The sequence below is a fragment of the Mytilus galloprovincialis genome, chromosome 8 (assembly GCF_965363235.1).
Source record: "Mytilus galloprovincialis chromosome 8, xbMytGall1.hap1.1, whole genome shotgun sequence".
NCBI classification, from domain to species: Eukaryota; Metazoa; Mollusca; class Bivalvia; order Mytilida; family Mytilidae; genus Mytilus; species Mytilus galloprovincialis.
The window spans coordinates 38,538,720-38,559,092 of record NC_134845.1 but is presented as its reverse complement, the minus strand read 5'-3'; the positions used below and the strand labels follow the sequence as shown (position 1 = coordinate 38,559,092).

At 31.2% G+C, this 20,373-nt stretch overlaps 1 protein-coding gene across 1 annotated transcript in view; it reads left to right on the top strand.

Annotated features, from left to right (window-relative positions):
* The window catches only part of LOC143041881 (uncharacterized), a 30,500-nt gene extending 13,302 nt beyond the window's left edge, over positions 1-17,198 (top strand). The window contains exons 10-17 of the mRNA XM_076214017.1: positions 1,162-1,251; positions 2,912-3,097; positions 6,491-6,628; positions 7,808-7,963; positions 11,080-11,305; positions 12,844-12,936; positions 13,318-13,413; positions 14,384-17,198. Of these exons, the coding sequence (XP_076070132.1) occupies positions 1,162-1,251; positions 2,912-3,097; positions 6,491-6,628; positions 7,808-7,963; positions 11,080-11,305; positions 12,844-12,936; positions 13,318-13,413; positions 14,384-14,686 (1,288 nt within the window). The 3' untranslated portion in view covers positions 14,687-17,198. The remainder of the gene's footprint in view (positions 1-1,161; positions 1,252-2,911; positions 3,098-6,490; positions 6,629-7,807; positions 7,964-11,079; positions 11,306-12,843; positions 12,937-13,317; positions 13,414-14,383) is intronic.
* Positions 17,199-20,373: the final 3,175 nt, after the last annotated feature.

The following is a 20,373-nucleotide window of genomic DNA, read 5'->3' as shown; positions in this document are numbered from 1 at the left end:
GTACTGATTATAATATGTTTGATCTTCCGCCTAATTTGTTCTTGCGTCGTATTATTGTTTGACACATGAAACTTTTATATTGTGTATATGATATCGTACAGTTTATACGCTTTTGAAACCGACCCTGTTTAACCGAACAAGTTTTCTTGTAACAGTTTTCTTCTAATACATTGTTTTTCTTGTAGTCACTACGCCTTTGCGACCGTAAATAAATCGACAAATTGATTTTACCAATTGTCATACAAGTGAGAGGTTTAGCTAGCTATAAAACCAAGTTTAATCCATCATTTTCTATGTAAGAAAATGCCTGTACCAAGAATATTACAGTTGTTATTCATTTCTTTTGATATGTTTGAGCTTTTGATTTTGCAATTTGATTAGGAACTTGCCGTTTTAAACTTCCCTATTTCTGATTTTACTTTTTAATGATATATATCATCTTCAATACGAACTATCACATCGTTTAAGGTTTTCTAGCAGATAATAACTTGTCGAATAATAAATAAATTTTAACATCTTCTGTATAAAAGGACAATTGAAGGTTGCTATTTCAGAGGTTAAAGGTAACCCACTATCACTACCCACTTAGCATTTATTCTGACAAGAATCGCATGCTATTAGCTCTATAAAGGCCATATTCGTCAAGATAATATCCATCACAAATACATAATTTGATAAGTGTAGCATATATAGGCGACCTGTTCATTCAGTAGTATCATTGGTGCATATAGAACCGACAGGAAGATGCTTGTGTTATCTTATCTCAAAGAATCAAAAGTATCGACACTTTTAGTAGAATGAAAGAATTTACAGAGTAATTGAACAGAGAGAGACTGCATAGATGCACATATAAAAAACATGTATGTTGATGATTTGTATACCTGGATTACCTGGATTTCATTTATCTTACTTTTGAACATGTTGTCAGTCTTTGTTGTCGATGTGTAAATCTGATTGCAACATTAGTAAACAATTTAACTTATTGCTTTTATAGCTGTGACTTGTCTTTTAGAATATTTATTTCGACTATTACGATTATTATAACTTTCTTGATCTGGATTCTGTAATCTTTGTGCTAAATCGTTTAGGGTCTTTACCAGAAATATTGATATTTACACAGAAACAGAAGTTAACAGTATTTGTTTATATCTTATAATTAAGGATTAAGTTGGAAAGCGAACTCAATGTTGAAATAGAAAAACGGACTGATTTGATACACAAAGGAGCAACAGAAGCAGTAATAACCCGAGAGTAAGATTTATTTTCAAATGTTAGAAACGTTGTGTGTATATAAAAAAAGTAGATGTGGTATGATTGCCAATGAGACAACTGTCCACAAGAGACCAAAATGACACAGACATAACAACTATAGGTCACCGTACGGCCTTCAACAAAGAACAAAGCCCATAACGCATAGTCAGCTATAAAAGGCCCCGATATGACAATGTAAAACAATTCAAACGAGAAAACTAACCGCTTTATTTATATAAAAAAATTAACGAAAAACAAATATGTAACACATCAACAAACGACAACCACTGAATATACGATTCATTTAAGGTTGAATATCAGTGTTTATCATATACTTAGCATTAATATGATAGCTTTTGCATATGTGTAACGAACGGAAGTACACAAGCCATAATTTCCCACCCAGGCTGATAACCCATATCAGCCCGGTCTGATAACCCATATCAGGGGCGTCTCGTGCAAAAACCCATAACAGTGCTTCTCGTGCAAGTTACTTCCGGTGTTTCCGGTATCGGTTGTTTATTTTTTCCATTGTGACGTCAGATATTGATGACGACGTCAAAATTTACGGGAACAGTTTTGTGGGGATAGTTTAGTACTTACTAACAAATACCATTGGCAATTATGAATCATTTTATAGTACAACAAACATGGAGTAATAATGATCATGAAACTCTTCCAACTACTCAATGTTTCCAAATGCCTCTATAGGAAATGTTACCATAAAATGTACATATATGTATATGGAGGTAGTGATGCTGTTGGTTGCATTGACAGTTGTAGTATATTGGATTTATAACTTAACTTCTTTATAAAGTTTTTGACTGTTTTAGTTGTTGCATTTGTGTTTTTTTTTTGCCTTACATAAAACTATTGTCGGAAGTATATGATAAAGCGATTAATACATGGCCTTTTCCATATCAGCCTGGGTATCATCCCTCGACCCATATCAGCGCCTCGACTCCGTCTCGGGCTGATATGGGGGTCTCTGGATGATACCCAGGCTGATATGGAAAAGGCCATGTATTAATCTCTATGTATTGTCAAACACACATTTGAAATCATCAACATTAGCTTTTGTAGTTGATTTTCCTAAAATTGAATTTCTGTGTATCTTAGTTTATTAGATATACAAGTTAGATAAACAAGTTTAGGTAAACAAGTTTAGATAAACAAGTTCGGAGTTCGGTAATTATGTTATTTTACTTTTAAATGAGTTCAATTGATTTAAATCGGACCATACACTTTTGCATACCACAAATGCTTCTGCTTATACATGAGTTGGTACTTCTGACTAAAGAATACAAATGTCAGGGATAATTTTAAATAGATCAAAACACTTAAAGAAGTTGAAAAAAGAAATCAAAGAGTAGACATCTGATTAAGAAAAAACCTAGATGGTTACACGGAATGAATTAACAAATGTATTTTGTTTTACTACATAACATTTTTAATTTGATACGATAAATACGGTCCAGATATTAAAACAGAATAATTGAATTTTATACCAAACCAAAAATCAGAATTAGATATCAAAAGGTCAGTGTTAGCTTTTATGTTTATTAGAAAAAAACTTAAAATCTACGTACATGTTTTAAATGAAAATAATTTATGTTGTATAGACAAATATCTAATCTCACATCTTAATTTTCAATTCAAGCACAAAGTATAAAGATGAGATGGAGGCAAAAACAGTTATGCTTGAAAAGTTAGAGAATTCAAACTTCAATCTGGATGAGAAAATAAAAGATTTACAAGCACAGATTCTTCAATGCAAACAACAAAATCGGAAGATCGCTGAAGAGAACCATATCTTTTGCAAAGAGAGAGACGAGTTGAAAAACAGGTATTGTTCAATTTATTGTTCAATGAATAACATTTGCAACAACAAATGTTTCTGTTTGTTCTATAAGGTAAACAGTCCATGCTGCATTAAACAGGATGTATCTAGCAGTAAAAATTGTATTATTTACAAAAGTCTAATAATCAACAGATTTGTCTCAAAATTGAAAATTGTTTCATCGTATAATGTTTGACTTTTTTATACGACCTCAAAACTTAAACAATGTTTGGTCGTATATTGGTATCAAGTCGTCGTCGTCGTCGTCGTCGTCATCAGCATTGTCCGAAGACGGATTATTTTCGGATAATAACTTTTGTATAAGTAAATAAAAATCAAAAACATTTCAACACAAGGTTTATAACCACTAAAGAAAGGTTAGGATTGATTTTAGGGGGTTTTGGAATTAGGGATCAAAAAGGTCTAAAATAAAACTTTGTTGACTTTATCAACAATTGATTAATTGGGTTTCTTTGATATGCCGAATCTAACCGTGTATTCTTACACGGGTTATGTTCTTCTCATATATGTTATGATGGTATGATACTAAACCCCTAACGGGAAGGATTGTGCCTGATGTTCATAAAGATGAAATCATAATCTTTCAGTCAGTTTTTTTGAAGTCTGGAGCTGGCATGTTAGTTAACTTCTAGTAGTCTGTTGTTATTTATTTATTATTGTCATTTTGTTTATTTTCTTTGGTTACATCTTCTGACATCAGACTCGGACTTCTGTTATTGTTATGCGTTTACTTTTCTACATTGGCTAGAGGTATAGGGGGAGGGTTGAGATCTCACAAACATGTTTAACCCCGCCGCATTTTTGCGCCTGTCCCAAGTCAGGAGCCTCTTGCCTTTGTTAGTCTTGTATTATTTTAATTTTAGTTTCTTGTGTACAATTTGGAAATTAGTATAGCGTTCATTATCACTGAACTAGTATATATTTGTTTAGGGGCCAGCTGAAGGACGCCTCCGGGTGCGGGAATTTCTCGCTACATTGAAGACCTGTTGGTGACCTTCTGCCGTTGTCTGCCTTTCTATGGTCGGGTTGTTGTCTCTTTGGCACATTCCCCATTTCCATTCTCAATTTTATTAATTTTTGGTCCTGTTTTCAAATTGATCTACATTAAGGTCCAAAGGGTCCAAAATTAAACTTTGTTTGCTTTTAACGAAAAATGAATTCTTGGGGTTCTTTGATAATTATGCTGAATCTGAACATGTACTGAGATTTTTTATTATGGGCCCAATTTCCAAGTCAGGGCCCAAAATTTTACTTTGTGTGAATTCAACAAAAATTGAATACATGGGGTTCTGTGATATGCTAAATCTAAACATTTATTTAGAATTTTGATATTTGGGCCCCGTTATCAAATTTGTCCATATTGAGGTCTAAAGGGTCCAAAATTGAACTTTATTTGACTTCATAAAAAAATGAATTCTTGGGGTTCTTTGATATGCTGAATCTAACCATGTATTTAGATTTTGGATATTGGACCATAAAAGGGAAATGTCCATTTAAGTTTTTTTAAGTTCTAAGACCTCAATAATTCTGTGTCAGAAACCTATGCTGTTTCAACTATTTAATCACAATCCAAATTCTGAGATGTATCGAGCTTGAATGTTGTGTTCATACTTGCCTAAAAGTTTCATGGATCGACCTCTGCGATTAAATAAAGCTGCGCCCTGAGGAGCATCTGGTAATCTAATGTGTCTGTTTGTTGTCAATATAGGTGGAATTTTATGCAACTGTCAGTCATCCAAGTGAGAGGTTTATCGAGCTTTAAAACCAGGTCTAACCCATCACTTGCTACATAATCAAATTCATGTAACAAGTGACAAAAGTCACAGTTGTTTTCATTTATTTGATGTGTTTGAGTTTTTGATTTTGCCATTGATTCCGTACTTTCCGTTTTGAATTTTTCTTGGATTTCGGTATTTTTTTGTGATTTTCCTTTCGCTGTTTATCTACAGTCCATGGTATAAATTCTCTTGTAGAGTAATGAATATATGATCCATCAGGTAAACTTTGCCTATTATTTCAATTATCTAGAAATATCTCATGTTTCTATCATATCGCTGAGCAAGTGTGTTCGAATATTGGAAACTCACTAATATAGTGTAAACAAACTATATACATATTTACTATTACACCAAGAACCTCGTAAATTGTTGTGTTCTGTTTTGTTTTAGTAGTTTAAGATATATATTAATAAAAATCTGAAAAATATGCATGAAAATTACACTGTTATACATACAATCATTTCAATGAATACACATTTTGAGAGTTAATAAATTTATGTATTTGATTTGAAAAGACGAGCTTATGTTAATGAACACACATCGTGGTCAATTTTAAACACTAGGTCTACTTCGTGTAGCTCGGTTCTTTTTATATAATTTTCGTCGGATCAAAAAGAGGTGGTAGCAATAAACATTTCTCTCACTGGACCAACGCTGCTCTGGCATGCACTGATATGCACATTTAAAATGTACGATGCATTGGAATCTTCAAGATTTTCTTACGCTTCCAAGAAACCCGATGTCGTGGAGCTTTATACTTTTCCAACGACAAAAATTATGTTTTTCATCAGACAAAGCTTCTAAGGTTATCGTTTCATATATATAAAACCATTATTGGAAATGTTTATCTAAAGACATTGGAACACAGCACAACTGAGAATAAAAAATGTATCATAACATCATTTACAAAAGCGGATATTTTAGAAAATCAACAATACATCCGTCTTGTGATGAACTATATCCGACCAGCGGTTCTGATGAGTTGTTGATTGTGACATATTGCAAAAATGTATTGTAAAATCTGTATATTTACCCTTAAATCATTCATATGTATTTTTACCCATTAAACATCCAAATGTATGTTTACCCTTGAAACATTATTAGATAATTGTAGTATTTATATTTAGCTTGACCACTTAAACAACCATATAACTATTTGACTACTTTAACATTCATATGTTTCATGTGTTTACTTGACTACGTTTACTAGCGCATTTATATGATTTTTGCCTACTGAAGCTCCAATATGTGCGTTGGCTTCTGAAGCGTCATGTGACGTATTATTTTTCCTTCTACATTTGGAAGATGGGTTATTAATTAAATATCGTGAACACTTTTATTGATAAGATTTGCAATTGCAGAACGGCTTTGTGTAAAGTTGATAACGTTTACAAGCATATTTTTATTTTCAAATAACCTGTCGTAATAATAGAAAATTATATACTGTCGTATCCGTATCTTTTATTTGAATAACCACTTTTGTGAGTTCTTTCGACGATCGATATTTAAGAACCATAAAAAATCATTAAGTTTATATAATTTATTCTTTTGATAAACAGGTTCTAAAATATGATTAGAGATATATTTAATCTCATTGCAGGGTCAAATCGATGGAGAAATTATTTAATGAAAAAGAAAATGAATTTTCTCGTATGTCAGCTGCTGTTGCAAACATTAACAAATCAGTAGCGGAGAAGCAGAAACAGATAATAGTTATTCAAGAGGACAGAGATAACAAGTATATGTTTTATTCTACGTTTAAAATTAATTTAGAATCACCATGAAAATAAAATAAAAAAACGTGCAAGTATGAGGTTGTTCACATCATTCATTCTAATGTTATAATTTCTCACAGAAGATATTCATGTTATACATGTTTAAAACATTATTTTATTAAAACAATTAAACATAAAATTATACATTGACTTACTTCTGGGTATAGACAATGATGGTCACTTGAAATATATAATTTAGACAAAATGTTGAACTTCAAAGTTTAAATGATCTCTTTGAAAGATTTACGAACGCAATAACGTTAGGCTGGGCCTTTATCGAATATCCGTGTCAAATATGACAACGAAATCACAGCCTATTATGAAAACATATGTCAGTTGATAGATACAAATATACTAGAGATGTTCTTTTTAGGGTAAATTTTCAGAATTACTTATGACATTTATTTCATGAATGCAATATTCATCAATTGAGGAACTTTTAGTTGTCATAATCAAAATTACTTGTGCGTCTGCTAGAGCAAACCATCTGGACCACAGAACAGGAACAAGTTAATAACCTGAACCACATAGCAGAGATTTCACATGTTTCTCGTATTATTATATCTTATTGCGCCCTATATCTACTCAGTTTGGCCAAATTTGACTATCATTGTTCAACATTTCAATTGTACGTAACTGTAAGATAGCAAGAAAAATACAAAGAAAAAAGTTTTTTAAAACTTATTTTTTCCCTTCTTGAAAGTACCTTATTTTGTTTTAATTATTGATATTATTTAACCACCATTGAATGATTTTCCAATACTTAATCGTTGAATTATTTTCCAATACTTAATCGTTGAATGATTTTCCAAAACTTAATCGTTGAATGATTTTCCAATACTTAATCGTTGAATGATTTTCCAATACTTAATCGTTGAATGATTTTCCAATACTTAATCGTTGAATGATTTTCCAAACAAACATTTTACTTTCCCCAAATTAGCATTGTTCTATCTTGTTGTTGAATTCCGAAAGACTGTTACCCTTTGTCTTAATTTATATTAGCAGATTTATAACTTTTGGATCAAACACATTTGTAGTATTACAAAGCTTCAATTAAGATGCAAAACGGCACTTACAAAACCTAGCATACTATACATTTGAAATGTATCTTTAAGTTTAAAATCATTTCCTCTTCATAGAAAACATGCAATCCACGAATTGCAAAGTCAGCTTAAGCAAATGCAAAAAACTGTACTAGACCTTCAGAGGATGAATGCACAACAAAAAGGATTAATTCAAAACCAAGAGGAAATTATTTCAACAGTAAGATGTGAGAAAGATGAGTTGCAAACAAGGTATAATTTATAACTGTGGAAATACTTTTCATTGATATTCATTGATAAATTTTTTGTGTTAAATCTTCTATTTTTTTATTTTGTTCTCTATTGCAAGTATCGACATTCGCCTATGTTTTGCTTAAATATAGGAATACTATGGATCAATATATTTAGCTATTCATACAACCGAAAAATTATACAACCACAAAATGTTTGCGTCCGTTCCATGTTATGACATTGTCAGATTCGGCACCGTCGTCGTGGTCGTCGTCGTCTGAAGATATTTGGTTCCCAGACAATAACCTGAGAACAGGTCTATGGATCTCTTCGAAGTTGTACAACAAAGTTTAATACCACAAAAATAAGATTTTGACTGATTTTGCGGGTTGTTGTCCTTATGATTTTTGATTATGATTTAGCAGTATTCTGAAACGTCACTTTTAGCTTTTCTTATATGTCTCCGATATGACAATTTAATGGTATGGTCGCATATAATCCATTGAACTTAATATACCAGGTCATTTTGAAGTTGGTTCACATCTTACTAACACTTAGTGAGAACCGGTTGCGTTAAAAATAGCTTCTCTTTTGATGGATCAACAGTGTTCAATCTTAAATTATTTGACCATTACATACTATAATAATCAGTTAAGTTACATTTCTTAATGATTTCATTACCGTAATCAGGTGATGCTTTATACACTCATGTTAATACAATGAAAATCATTAAACGCTCAATGTTTGACTGGGAGATAGAAATATAGTAAATTCTAAATCTCTCCTATTCATAGCGTAAAACTCTTTCTAAAGTGAGGTGTCCATTTCGTGGTGCGAGATATGGAAATTCGCAAAAACATTACGATCGGAAATAGGACATCTGATTCTATTCCTCGTGCAACTAGAGTTCAATGTTCTCTGGACGTTCCGAAACCATTGAGGCACCTATCTGAAGGGTATTTAAGTGGGCTGTTAAATGTAGAAATGTGTGTCTTTATCAAATATTCCATCGTGTTCATTAGCGACATTTTTTTCCTTTGTCCAGATTGGTATGGAAAGATGTGGTATGAGGGCCAATGACACATCTCTCCATCCAAGTAGCAATTCATAAAAGTAAACAATTATAGGTCAAGGTACGGCCTTCAACACAGATCCTTGGTACACACCAAACAGCAAGCTATAAAGGGCCCCAAAAATACTAGTGTAAAACCTATCAAACAGGAAAACCAACGGTATAATCTATATAAAAACGAGAAACAAGAAACACTTATTAACCATATAAACAGACGACAACCACTGAACATAAAATTCCTGACTTAAGACAAGTGCAAACAATTACAGCGGGATTAAACGTTTTAATGGTCCCAAACTTTCTCCATTTTCTGAAACAATAGTAGTACATCACAACACACTATAAAATATCAATTGGAAGGCTTAACTCAATAAAAAAAATGTAGTAACACAATGAACGAATAAATTGTATCTGTGATACAGGTCTACTTCGTAGAAATTACCTACCGATTTGTTGTTATTACATTCTCGTCCCGATTATACGTGACATAATTTCCACCTGACATAATGCAAGTGAAAATAAATAAATCAATGACATTCACATTTAGATAATATTCAAATTACAGAGGAATAATTTTTTAGCTAAGTTATTGAGTTTCTTAGTTATATGTTAACATTTTGTGGTCTGATATGTGTATTTTGCAGTGTTGTCAAATTGTACAGTTTTGACTAACCGGTTACTTGGGTAATCGTTCGACCGATTAACCGATTAACCGGTAGTTTAGGTTAATGTTTGTAGGCCTTATCTATAGCACCCTTGAAATGTACATTTTTATAATACGATAAATTGAATAAAATTGAGAATGAAAATGGGGAATGTGTCAAAGAGACAACAACTCGACCATAGAACAGACAACAATAAGTTTGTCCTCTGGCATTATAAGACTTGTTTGTGTGGATTCCTGACGAACTTTGACCATCAAGTATATACTAAATACGTACACGTATATGTAGGTCTACGCAATATTGGATCACGTTGATTTGCATTTCACAATTTTTGAGTAGGCATTTCGTTTAAAGTATGACAAAGCCTTGCAAGATTGAGGTTGCACCTTCAGATGTTGGTCTACGCAATATTAGATCAAAAATTAAATGGTGAAGTAAATCGTGAAATTTAATCGAATTACTGATTTCAAAAATGACAGTTTGAAAAGACATGTATGCTAATTATGCTTACTTAATGTCATGCCCCGAGCTGATAGACAAGTTGTCTAACTTCTAATTAATTTTTTGTACTTTTGATTAACAAAAGCAATCAATATACTGCACAATTTTGAAATACAACAAAATTATCAATGATTTCAGTACACATTGATATCAATTCTACTAGAATTGAAAAAAAGGTCCGGTTTTTAAAACCGGTAAGCGTTTTTTTGGTATTCGATATTCGGACCTTCCGACGGTTAACCGATGACAGCACTAGTAGTTTTAAAGTGATAATTTAGAAACATTAACATAGTAAAACAATCGGATAATTGCATTTTATTGCTATTGGAAATAGGCCAAAAGGTATATATATCAAATAAAGCATAACAAACCGTAACTTGACACAGAGCATGCGCAGCAAGAATATCAATAGATCCCGTTAATGCGAGCTCATATACAAACCAATAAAGTCAGTATAAAAAGTCTAAGCATCATAGTTTTTTGTGTGTTGAAAACAGGGAATAAAATTAATGCAGAGGTAAAACTATTTGTATGCGTACTAAACATCGTGATATATGTTCGGTTATGTGAATGAAGTCGTGAGCGTCCATTGATTAATGAATGCGGATGGACATAACATGAGACGTTGCTGCACTGATAAGTGTTGTCATTTCTTATATTTTCGAGTACCAAGTCCTGTCCATAGTCCTACCAAATAGCAGGCAGTAAGATTAATGGAAACATGTACAAATTACCGATAAACTGTATTGGATAACAATACGTAGGCAATGCATAATAAATACAACATAAACATATTTTGGTAAAAGAACAATTCCTATTCCTATTTTTCATTTTTACCTGAACATGTATAAAATGTTATTGTCATTTATTTTTGTATCTCAAGTGTATTTTTTTAAAAGACTTAGCAGTGTTGCTGGAGAGAAATTGACAAAAGGCAATCCATCAATTACGGATCTTGGAGATCCAAATAGGCCAATGAAAATCAGTGAGAAGTACGGCGAATTGTACGACAACGAATGGACGGATGCTATGGATAATAACAAAGCTGTCAAGGAATGTTACAAAGAACTGGCTGATTCGGGAATAGAAGAAATTATCATACATCATCTTCATAGATTATTAAAGGTAGGTTTACAATAAAATAGTGTTAAAGGCCGTACTTTGACCTATAATGTTTTACTTTTACAAATTGGGGCTTGGAACGAGACTGTCTCATTGACACTAATACCACATCTTCTTGTATCAAATTAAGGTAAAACCGTAATTTTCATGACCATCATTGTTATAATTTCTACCTGAAGACGTATCCTTTAATGTGTTAAACACAAAAATAAAACAATAATATATATACCCGCCTACATGAATCTCGTTACCTTATTGAAACGAATGTTTTTTGAAATTGAAGACATAATTTTGAACAGTTAATCAATTTTTAAAGGTTGAATAATAAAATTGATGGATAAAAAAAAAACCGTTAAGGATTAACAAAACCAGGTAGGTGATATTTTTTACCCTATGTTTAAAGATGTATGGATTAGGCCATTAATTCAAGGACATCATTGGTCATATAAATCTTCAACTGTTTTGGTATTTATACATCATTAGCTTTTAATATTCAGCTTTGAGCGCTTCTGATAAAAATCAATTCAGCCAGAAAATTACCTATGACGCATGGAACTTATAAAGCATTGTTTTCATTGTGTTAACATGATCATGTACCACCAGTGAGTTATCAGGGTTGTGCACTAATATTAAGAAAACTTATCAAACTAACGAAAAAGATTTTATTTACAATCCCTTCTCATCTCTTCGCTTCAATAATCTCAAATGGAGTGTATAACACTTTACAATTTCCCTACCTCCTGAAGTGCTTGTTAACCTGTAGTTTTAAAGGCTTCGTGGTGCTTTCAAGGATTATTATTCTGTGTAGTATTTCGAGGATTTCGTATTTTTGTTTATTATTGCCCCGTTTAATTTTCTTACTTTTATCAAATTCAATCATGAAAAAGGTGACATGTGAAAATGGTTTATAAATTCTTCCCCTGATAGATATATGACATTCAACAATACATATCATGTTCAATGTTTCATTAGGGGTTATGATTTATTGACGTCCTTTTACAGCAGTGCAATTGATGTAAAACGTATAGTATGAAATATTATTCCTTCGGGGTATATGTTTAAAATGTGGTGTACAGTTATATGGATTAATGTTTGTCTCTCCAACTTTTTTTTGTTTGCAATTGGTGTTATATTACTTTCTAATTTTTGATTGCTCCTTCATATGTTATAATGTTTAATGACATTCAGTCATCGTATCAGATCTAGACAACACAGCTTTGAAATTGAGACATCACCAGTGAAAAGATTCTCCCTTATGGTTGTTTTAAATACTAAAATTTCAGCATAAAATCTACCGAAACAAGTCACCTTTATTCAAATAATCACTTATGAGAGCTAGCTATTAAACCAGATTCAATCCACCATTTTCTTCATAAGAAAATGCCTGTACCAAGTCAGGAATATGTCAGTTGTTGTATGTGTACGAGTCTAAATTTGCCATTTATAAGAAACTTACCGTTTTGATTTTCCCCCGGAGTTCAGTATTTTTGTGATTTTTTTTATGATACCAAATAATCAGTATTGATATCAATTAATTTCAGTGCTGCTACAAGGAATGCTTAGCAAAGGCTGACGAACAAATTCAAACACTTGGAAAGGCGTTCGCAGAAACAATGTGTTTAACATTCGATTCGGTAAGCTGAGAATAATCATGAAATGCAATTACTTTAAATCATAGAGAACATATATCATATAAGATACCTGGTATTTTAAATTCTTTATTAATTTTCGTTTGAAATAGATATTTATCAAAGGAAAATAGTTATAGCAATTGTTATTTAACATGCAATTATATGATTGGTTTCAAATATTAATCCATCATTTTCTACATTAGAAAATGCCTGTACCAAGTCAGTTGGTATCCCTTCGTTTGATGCAAGTGTTTGAGCTATTGATTTTGCCATTTCATTAGAGACTTTTCTTTTTGAATTATCCTTGGAATTCGATATATTTGTAATTTTACGTTTTGCTTTATTCGTTTGTTTTAATGTACAATATTTATAATTTTTAAACAGGAAGAAGAAATTCTAAGCTTGCCTGTATGCAAAGAAGCATCAATGTTTAGAAGAGCAAAATCGGTGGACTTTGCAAAATTGCTATTTGAAAACAAGGTAAAATGTTTAGTGTAATGATTTTCATTCGATCACATTATAATTCATTCATTTCTTAAATAAATTATCACGACAATTTTCTTTTTGTCTATGATATCTTATACGAGCACAATGAGCGATTGAATCCACTCTTCACGTGTACAGAGTAATGCACTGAACTTTCATCACTGATAAAACATTGAACTAAATCTAAGCAAACGCAATTTCCAATAAATATTTTCCAAGAACAACCTTTACACAATCACCGATTATGTCGACATCAGTTTTGATTTCAAATCCAGTTGAACGTTGACTACGTATTAATGATTGTGTTTAAGCTGCAACAAAATTAAATTCTTTGTCAATTTGAATTTTTGATCCCAACAAAATATTTTTAACAATCCTCATTCTAGAAGAGTTAAGTACAGGAACTCGTGGATGTTAGTTGTTTAGGAATCATCGTTTGTATTATAACAAATAATGAATCCAATTAATACTTGTCATACATCATAAATTTTTGGTAAAAATCTTTGACACCTTCATTATAAATTGTTTTGATGTTTGGTGACTAGCAGCATATAGCAATATTTGCTGATGTCACGCTATTAACATTCTCTAACAAGTCATCACTTTCTGAAAAAAGTATCAATAATTTATTATTTTATCTCAGATATCATTAACTTTTTGACTTTTTCTTAGAAATTTCTGATTTCGTCTAAATATCTAGTTCTTTTCAAACATTCGAAATTTTTCTTGCGATGATACATGTACGTATACGAATGATAATACTGATTTTCCGGCTATTCCTAATTTTTAACTCATTCTTCAATTTATGTATGCAATTAGTGTCAAAGATAACATTTGTTTATTCGACTTTCCAATTGATTTTGGTTTGTTTCAATAGTTTGTAAACTAACGAATTAATTTATCGAAATTAAACTAGGCTATTTAGTTTTATCAATACACTTTGTTGTACAATTTACTGTTTTAGATGCTCTGCAGAAATGTAATGGACGACTGGAACTACAACTATAAAAATGAAAAAGTTATGCAGCTTTTGATGACTTCATCTTTCTTTGAAAAATGTGTCTATATATGTTGGAGTATGGCCATCCAGGACCCAGTGATGTATTTAGATGAGGACGTTCAAGCCGAAACACAAATTGATAAGAACACTTATAAAGAATTTGTCAAGAGTGGAAATACAGTAGCCTTTGTAGTGTGGCCAGCATTGTTTCTTCACAAAGATGGACCATTACTTTACAAAGGAGTTGTACAAGCTTACTGGAAGTAGTTGACCAATTTTTATACTTTGAATTATTTTATGTGTAAACAAATAGTTAGAGGGAACTGGGTAGACATTTGCTGTAATAAATATTTATTAATATATATTCTAATTATAGAAAAAAATAGATAAAGAAAAAATAACAAAAACAAGACATTTATATTACCATATTAGAGAATGCTCACTTTTACTGAGGTATTCCGACATTGATTGAATTGTTATATGTTACCTTTTCTTTCTAAATTTGTACTTTATCATCAAGGATTTTTATAGAAACGTCATTAACAGGACGATTAATTTTTGTTGAAACAAAAAAAGTTTTCAGGGAAATCAATAAAAACAATTTCTATACCGAAATATTAATTAAGGAAGTGATGGTTTGGGTCAGTACTGATTCAATGTTTTGGCTGATAAATGTGAAGTTTTCTATCTGGCATAAAAACAAACTGGGGCCAATTCGTTTTTAATTGTGTTAATAAGAAATTCAGTTTGTCAACCTTAAGTTTTTTGTGAACATAGTGATTCACTATCAACAATTGAAAACAATTAACTAGTAATCATATTTTTTTCATTATGGAAATATTTCATATTTTGTATTTTCATACCTGGAACATCGAAGTTTAAGTGTAATACATGTACCAGCACACCACATCGAGTATGCGATAGTCAACAACATTTTTGGAACATTAGATAAACATTAATGAAAACCCACTGAACTCGAGGTAAATTAAAAAAGGGGGAAATCCATAAATTCTGACAAAATCACCCGATCGTCCATAACATGGAACGAATGGAAAAAAATATTTCTGATTTGTACAGACATTTTTCATGTCTCTAGCATATTTGTGCAAAGGATATAAAAATTAAAAAAAAAAGCTTTCGTAAGACGCAATCGCACCTTACATTTTTTTTACACTAGTTTTCTTATAAATATAAATCCTGGTGTGTCTTGAAGATATACATAGATTTATCTACATGTATCAGGGGTATAGGTTAAGACATTTTAATATCAATTATTCGTCTTTTACATGTTTGTTCGAAATTGAATATTAGTAACACATGCAGTAAATTTTCAATGCTTTTAGTGTTTAGTCTGTTTTCTTCTATTGTTATGTACCGTTGCAATGACAGAAGTACTTAATGTATTTAAATGATACGAGATAACTAAAGAGTTAAGTACTCCCTGTTGTTATATGTATATGTCGTTTTGTTGATGTCCTTTGCACGCACTAAAATTTGATTTATCCAAAGTGTAAGTTGCTATGATGTGTATTTTCAACATTCTTTTCTATTAATAGAAATAATTATCCATTAAGCTAAGCATTAAACAAATAATGTTAAACATGTGCTATAAATGTAATCATACAGAATGAAAAACATGAGTAATACACAATAGTCAATCATGTATTGTAGCTCTAAGACGCTAAATTGATTGGTAAATGACATTAAAATAAATCCAAGAGAGTATCATGTCTAGAAATAATTGCGACAACGTTATAGTGAGAATAATTATCTATAAGGAACCGTACCTGATCTGAAAAAAAAAACGTAGGACTAACTGATGTCCGTCTGACAATAAAAATAAAACAGGTCGAATTCAACATATTGTACACGCTTATTTACCATCCTGTTGTATCGATTCATAACATCTATTTTGATAAATAAACATCGAAAATAAAAACATTAATTTTATGATATTAAAAAAAAGTGAATAAGGAGAAAGATAAATAAATGGAATCTTAAACTTGTTTTCGTTATAGACAAAAAAATAATACAGATAACTGCAATCTCAAGTCTCTACTTCTTACATTTAGGAACCATTCTGAATTCTTGATTGACAATGTCAGAAATGAAATAAAGATACGGAAAACAACAAATTAGTTCTCGTAATAAACAAATCATTTATAAACAATGGATGCCTGTAACTTCTATCCAATTGATAGACCATTAATAACCTATTATCAACATGCATAGTTAATATAATTAATTTGATTGAAATGTTGTAGATTAATTTTATCTAACATAATTCGTTACATTTACTTTTGATCTTGGTGATATAAATGATTTCACGAGAATGCTTGAAATAAATTCAATGTTTTTTTCAAAATAACTGCAAATACGAATTATTGAGTCAATTATACTTGAGTAAATATAGTGCTTTCTCAAAAGGTATTCACTTTTGTTCGAAATTTCCGTCTACCAGATTTTATTTTTATTTTACTAAGTATACTTATGTTACTGATACAAAAAATAAGAATTTCCTGCATTGTATTTTGAAGAAAAAAACCAAATCTAAATAAAAGCTTAAACTAACATTAAGTATAATTTTTTATTCTGATCCATTTCCAAAACGCTTGGCTTGCTTATAACATAATGTATTTTTGATAATTTTTGTTTTACTATCTCATAAAATTACTGTACGGAATAGTCATTAAGAACTTTTAATATCTATGTTACTTATACAATAATCAATTTTGAAATGTCTTGACGTTGTTAACAATAAAAGGTAAAATCACAAAAATACTGAACTCCCAGGAAAATCCAAAACGGAAAGTCCCTAATCAAATGGCCAAATTAAATGATAAAACACATCAAACGGATAGACAACAACTGTCATATTCCGGACTTGGTACAGGCATTCTTAAATGTAGAAATAGTGGTTTGAATCTGGTTTTATAGCGCTATACTTATTCATGTACGATATGTTAACAAATATTGAGCTTACTTTCTAAAAAAAAAAGTGATTGATTCTCTCCAATATCAAATATATTGTTCATTCATCGACATTTAATATCTACAATAATGCATAGACGAATTGTTTACCGCTTGTAAGTTAATATACTTTCAAGTTCAATGTCGGTAGTAATTCACAAACACCTCTGAAAAAACAAAACAATTAGGTAATTTATTAGGGTGTTAAAGTGAACTAGACGGACAATCTTCTACTGATTTTGGAGCAACTGTCGAGTAACGATCAAGTAAATTATGATAACGAGATAAAAAAGCTTGTAGAATGATGTCAGTTGTTTCTTCTTAAAATAGTGTTAGATGCATGCTTTTTGTTATTAGTTGTTAGTGGTTTTGAACCAGCTGTCAGTAAGTGCGAGAACTCTCAGATATGTACTAAGTGATTTTTTGTTGTTTAGATATACAAGTACCCGGCTACTTCCACTCTGTGTAGTATTTGTAGTTGTATCCGTCTGATGAGTTAAGCCTTTTATTCAGGGGTTGTCATTTTTTTTTATGTGTTACATATTTATTTTTCGTTCATATTTTGTATATAAATTTGGCCGTTAATTTTCTCGTTTGAAATGTTTTACATTGCCATTTCGGGGTCTTTTAGTCTGACTTTGTGGAATGAGCTTTACTCATTTTTGAAGGTCGTACGGTGATCTTTAGTTGTTAATTTCTCTTTTATTTGGTCTCATGTGGAGAGTTGTCTCATTGGCAATCATACCATATATCTTTTTTTTATATATATCAGAGTAGTTTTCTTATTTCAAAGTAGTAAACTAGTACTGAAACTTGCAGATTGAATGAAACAAAGGATATGTTACAACAGAATAGTGAAACGTTGTAAAAATGTAAACTGATAGATCAAAATAATCCTAGATCGAGTATTCCATCATCATTTATTAATATCACAAATAACATCGAATTATGAAAGATACGTCTTTCTTTACTTTCAATTTCAAGGTTGCAACATCCCAGTTGCACCTGCATACAGGGTATAAATCTCTCAATTGAAACGATATTCCCGTGCTTGCATTTCCTATCATGATTTTCTTGATAGGGGGTTGCTGCTAACAAGGAAGCTATTAAACCAAGAGTGCCAAATGGTGAAGTTGAAATCATCCCTTCGTAAATTTAACGGACGCCATCACGAGTTGGTTGACCGTTATGGAATAACCGTTTCATAAATGATATCGGATATGTTCCAAACTACAACCCCCTTCTCTTTCATGAATGTGACCTACCAAATTAGACTATTTACCGGATTTGTTATAACATGTGCATCACGACGGTTCCGGAGCACCTGAGATCACCCCTAGTTTTTCGTGGGGTTCGTGTTGCATATTCATTAGTTTTCTATGTGGTGTCATGTGTAATATTCTTTCAAACCCACAAATCGAATTTTTGAACAAGACGCAGTAACTTTAGCTATAGCTTAAGCTAACAAATTCATAAATCATTACCAGAAAAACAAGGATTAAACAGATTGGTTGTTTCTCATGTATTTCATAAAATCTAGAAATCCTGTTTTGATGGAAAGGTAAGGGAGACAACTGGATATACATCTTAATGTAGCTTATTAAAAATATGGAGGAATACACATTTTTTTTTATGTTTGAAAAGAACTTACGAGCGCGTTATAAACTTGTAAACAAAAGTATTTTACTTCTGTTAAATTCTAAATTGATTGTAATGTTCATATGGCAAAATCAAAGGTACTTTATTCCTATGATTTGTACCACGTGACCTTTGCCCTCTTGATTAAATTACTTCCCTTAGTTGAAAATTGAAAACATCAATTTTATCAAATTTACGACAAAAAAATCCGTCATGAATCAAATACAAATTTGTCGTTGGAACTTCCTTTGGCGGATAATTACAAAAATGTTGTGTAATTCTAGGAACCCAAGCATTTCACACTGTATTCATTAAAAAAGATCATTTTTATTTTTTATTTTTTTTCCATTTATCTTTTCTTCCACCTTTGTCATATTCATAAATTTACCACAGAATATGTAAGTATTTATATATATATATGTAATGTTCAATTAGAGCATTATTTTTGTATAAGGAGACAGATTTGTTAAAGCAAATTGCTTGTTTCTGAATCCTTAATATTATTTCATTTGTATAAAATCGTTTAATGTTGATTTATCTGAATACAAATTGTTTTAACTAATGGAAAATACTTTATTTACTTTTTACGAAATGGGATTGTTGGAAACATCATGTTTTATTTAAAAAACAAATTGCCGAAAACATAAGAAAACAGTTAAGAGTTTTCGTTATCTATATAGCAATTATACGACGGTTGCGCTTCTGATTTCCACACTAAAAAGGCCGAATGTTTTCACAGTAGACAATGTTCATTTGTACACGGACAGAACCCTAAAAAAATGTACAATTCACTAATTGTTGATTCTATATAGGAGTCGGCATATTGGCTTTTTTATTTAAGGGGCATATATTATCCTATTGTAATGGCTGCCGTCACGACTAATGAAAAAAGGTGACCACTATGCAAATAAGCAAAGTACCCCAAATTTTGCCATATGTCCAACCGAGGGAAAAAATTGAAGGAAATTCATGAATTCCAAACTGATTGCGACAGTGTACGTCAGTCATGTTAAAAGAGAGGGAAGTTACCAAAAGGGTACATGTCCTAGATTTTCGTATGTTTTAAATAAAGGTGAAGGTCTAATATTACTGCAAATTTAAGGTGGTATGGATGTCTCCCGCCATCTTGGATTGTAAAAAACAGAGAACCTAAGGTCCAGATTTTCTATCAAGTTAGCAAAATTTGATGCAGGAATCGAATGCATATATCTTATGTGAATTTTCATTTAAGAGAATCAATTTATAAGAATATAACTTATAAATATTATTATTTTTACAAATGTAGAATATATCTAATTGTTTTTAAATGTTTTTAAATAGGCATTTTTATACGACCCCAAAAAAAT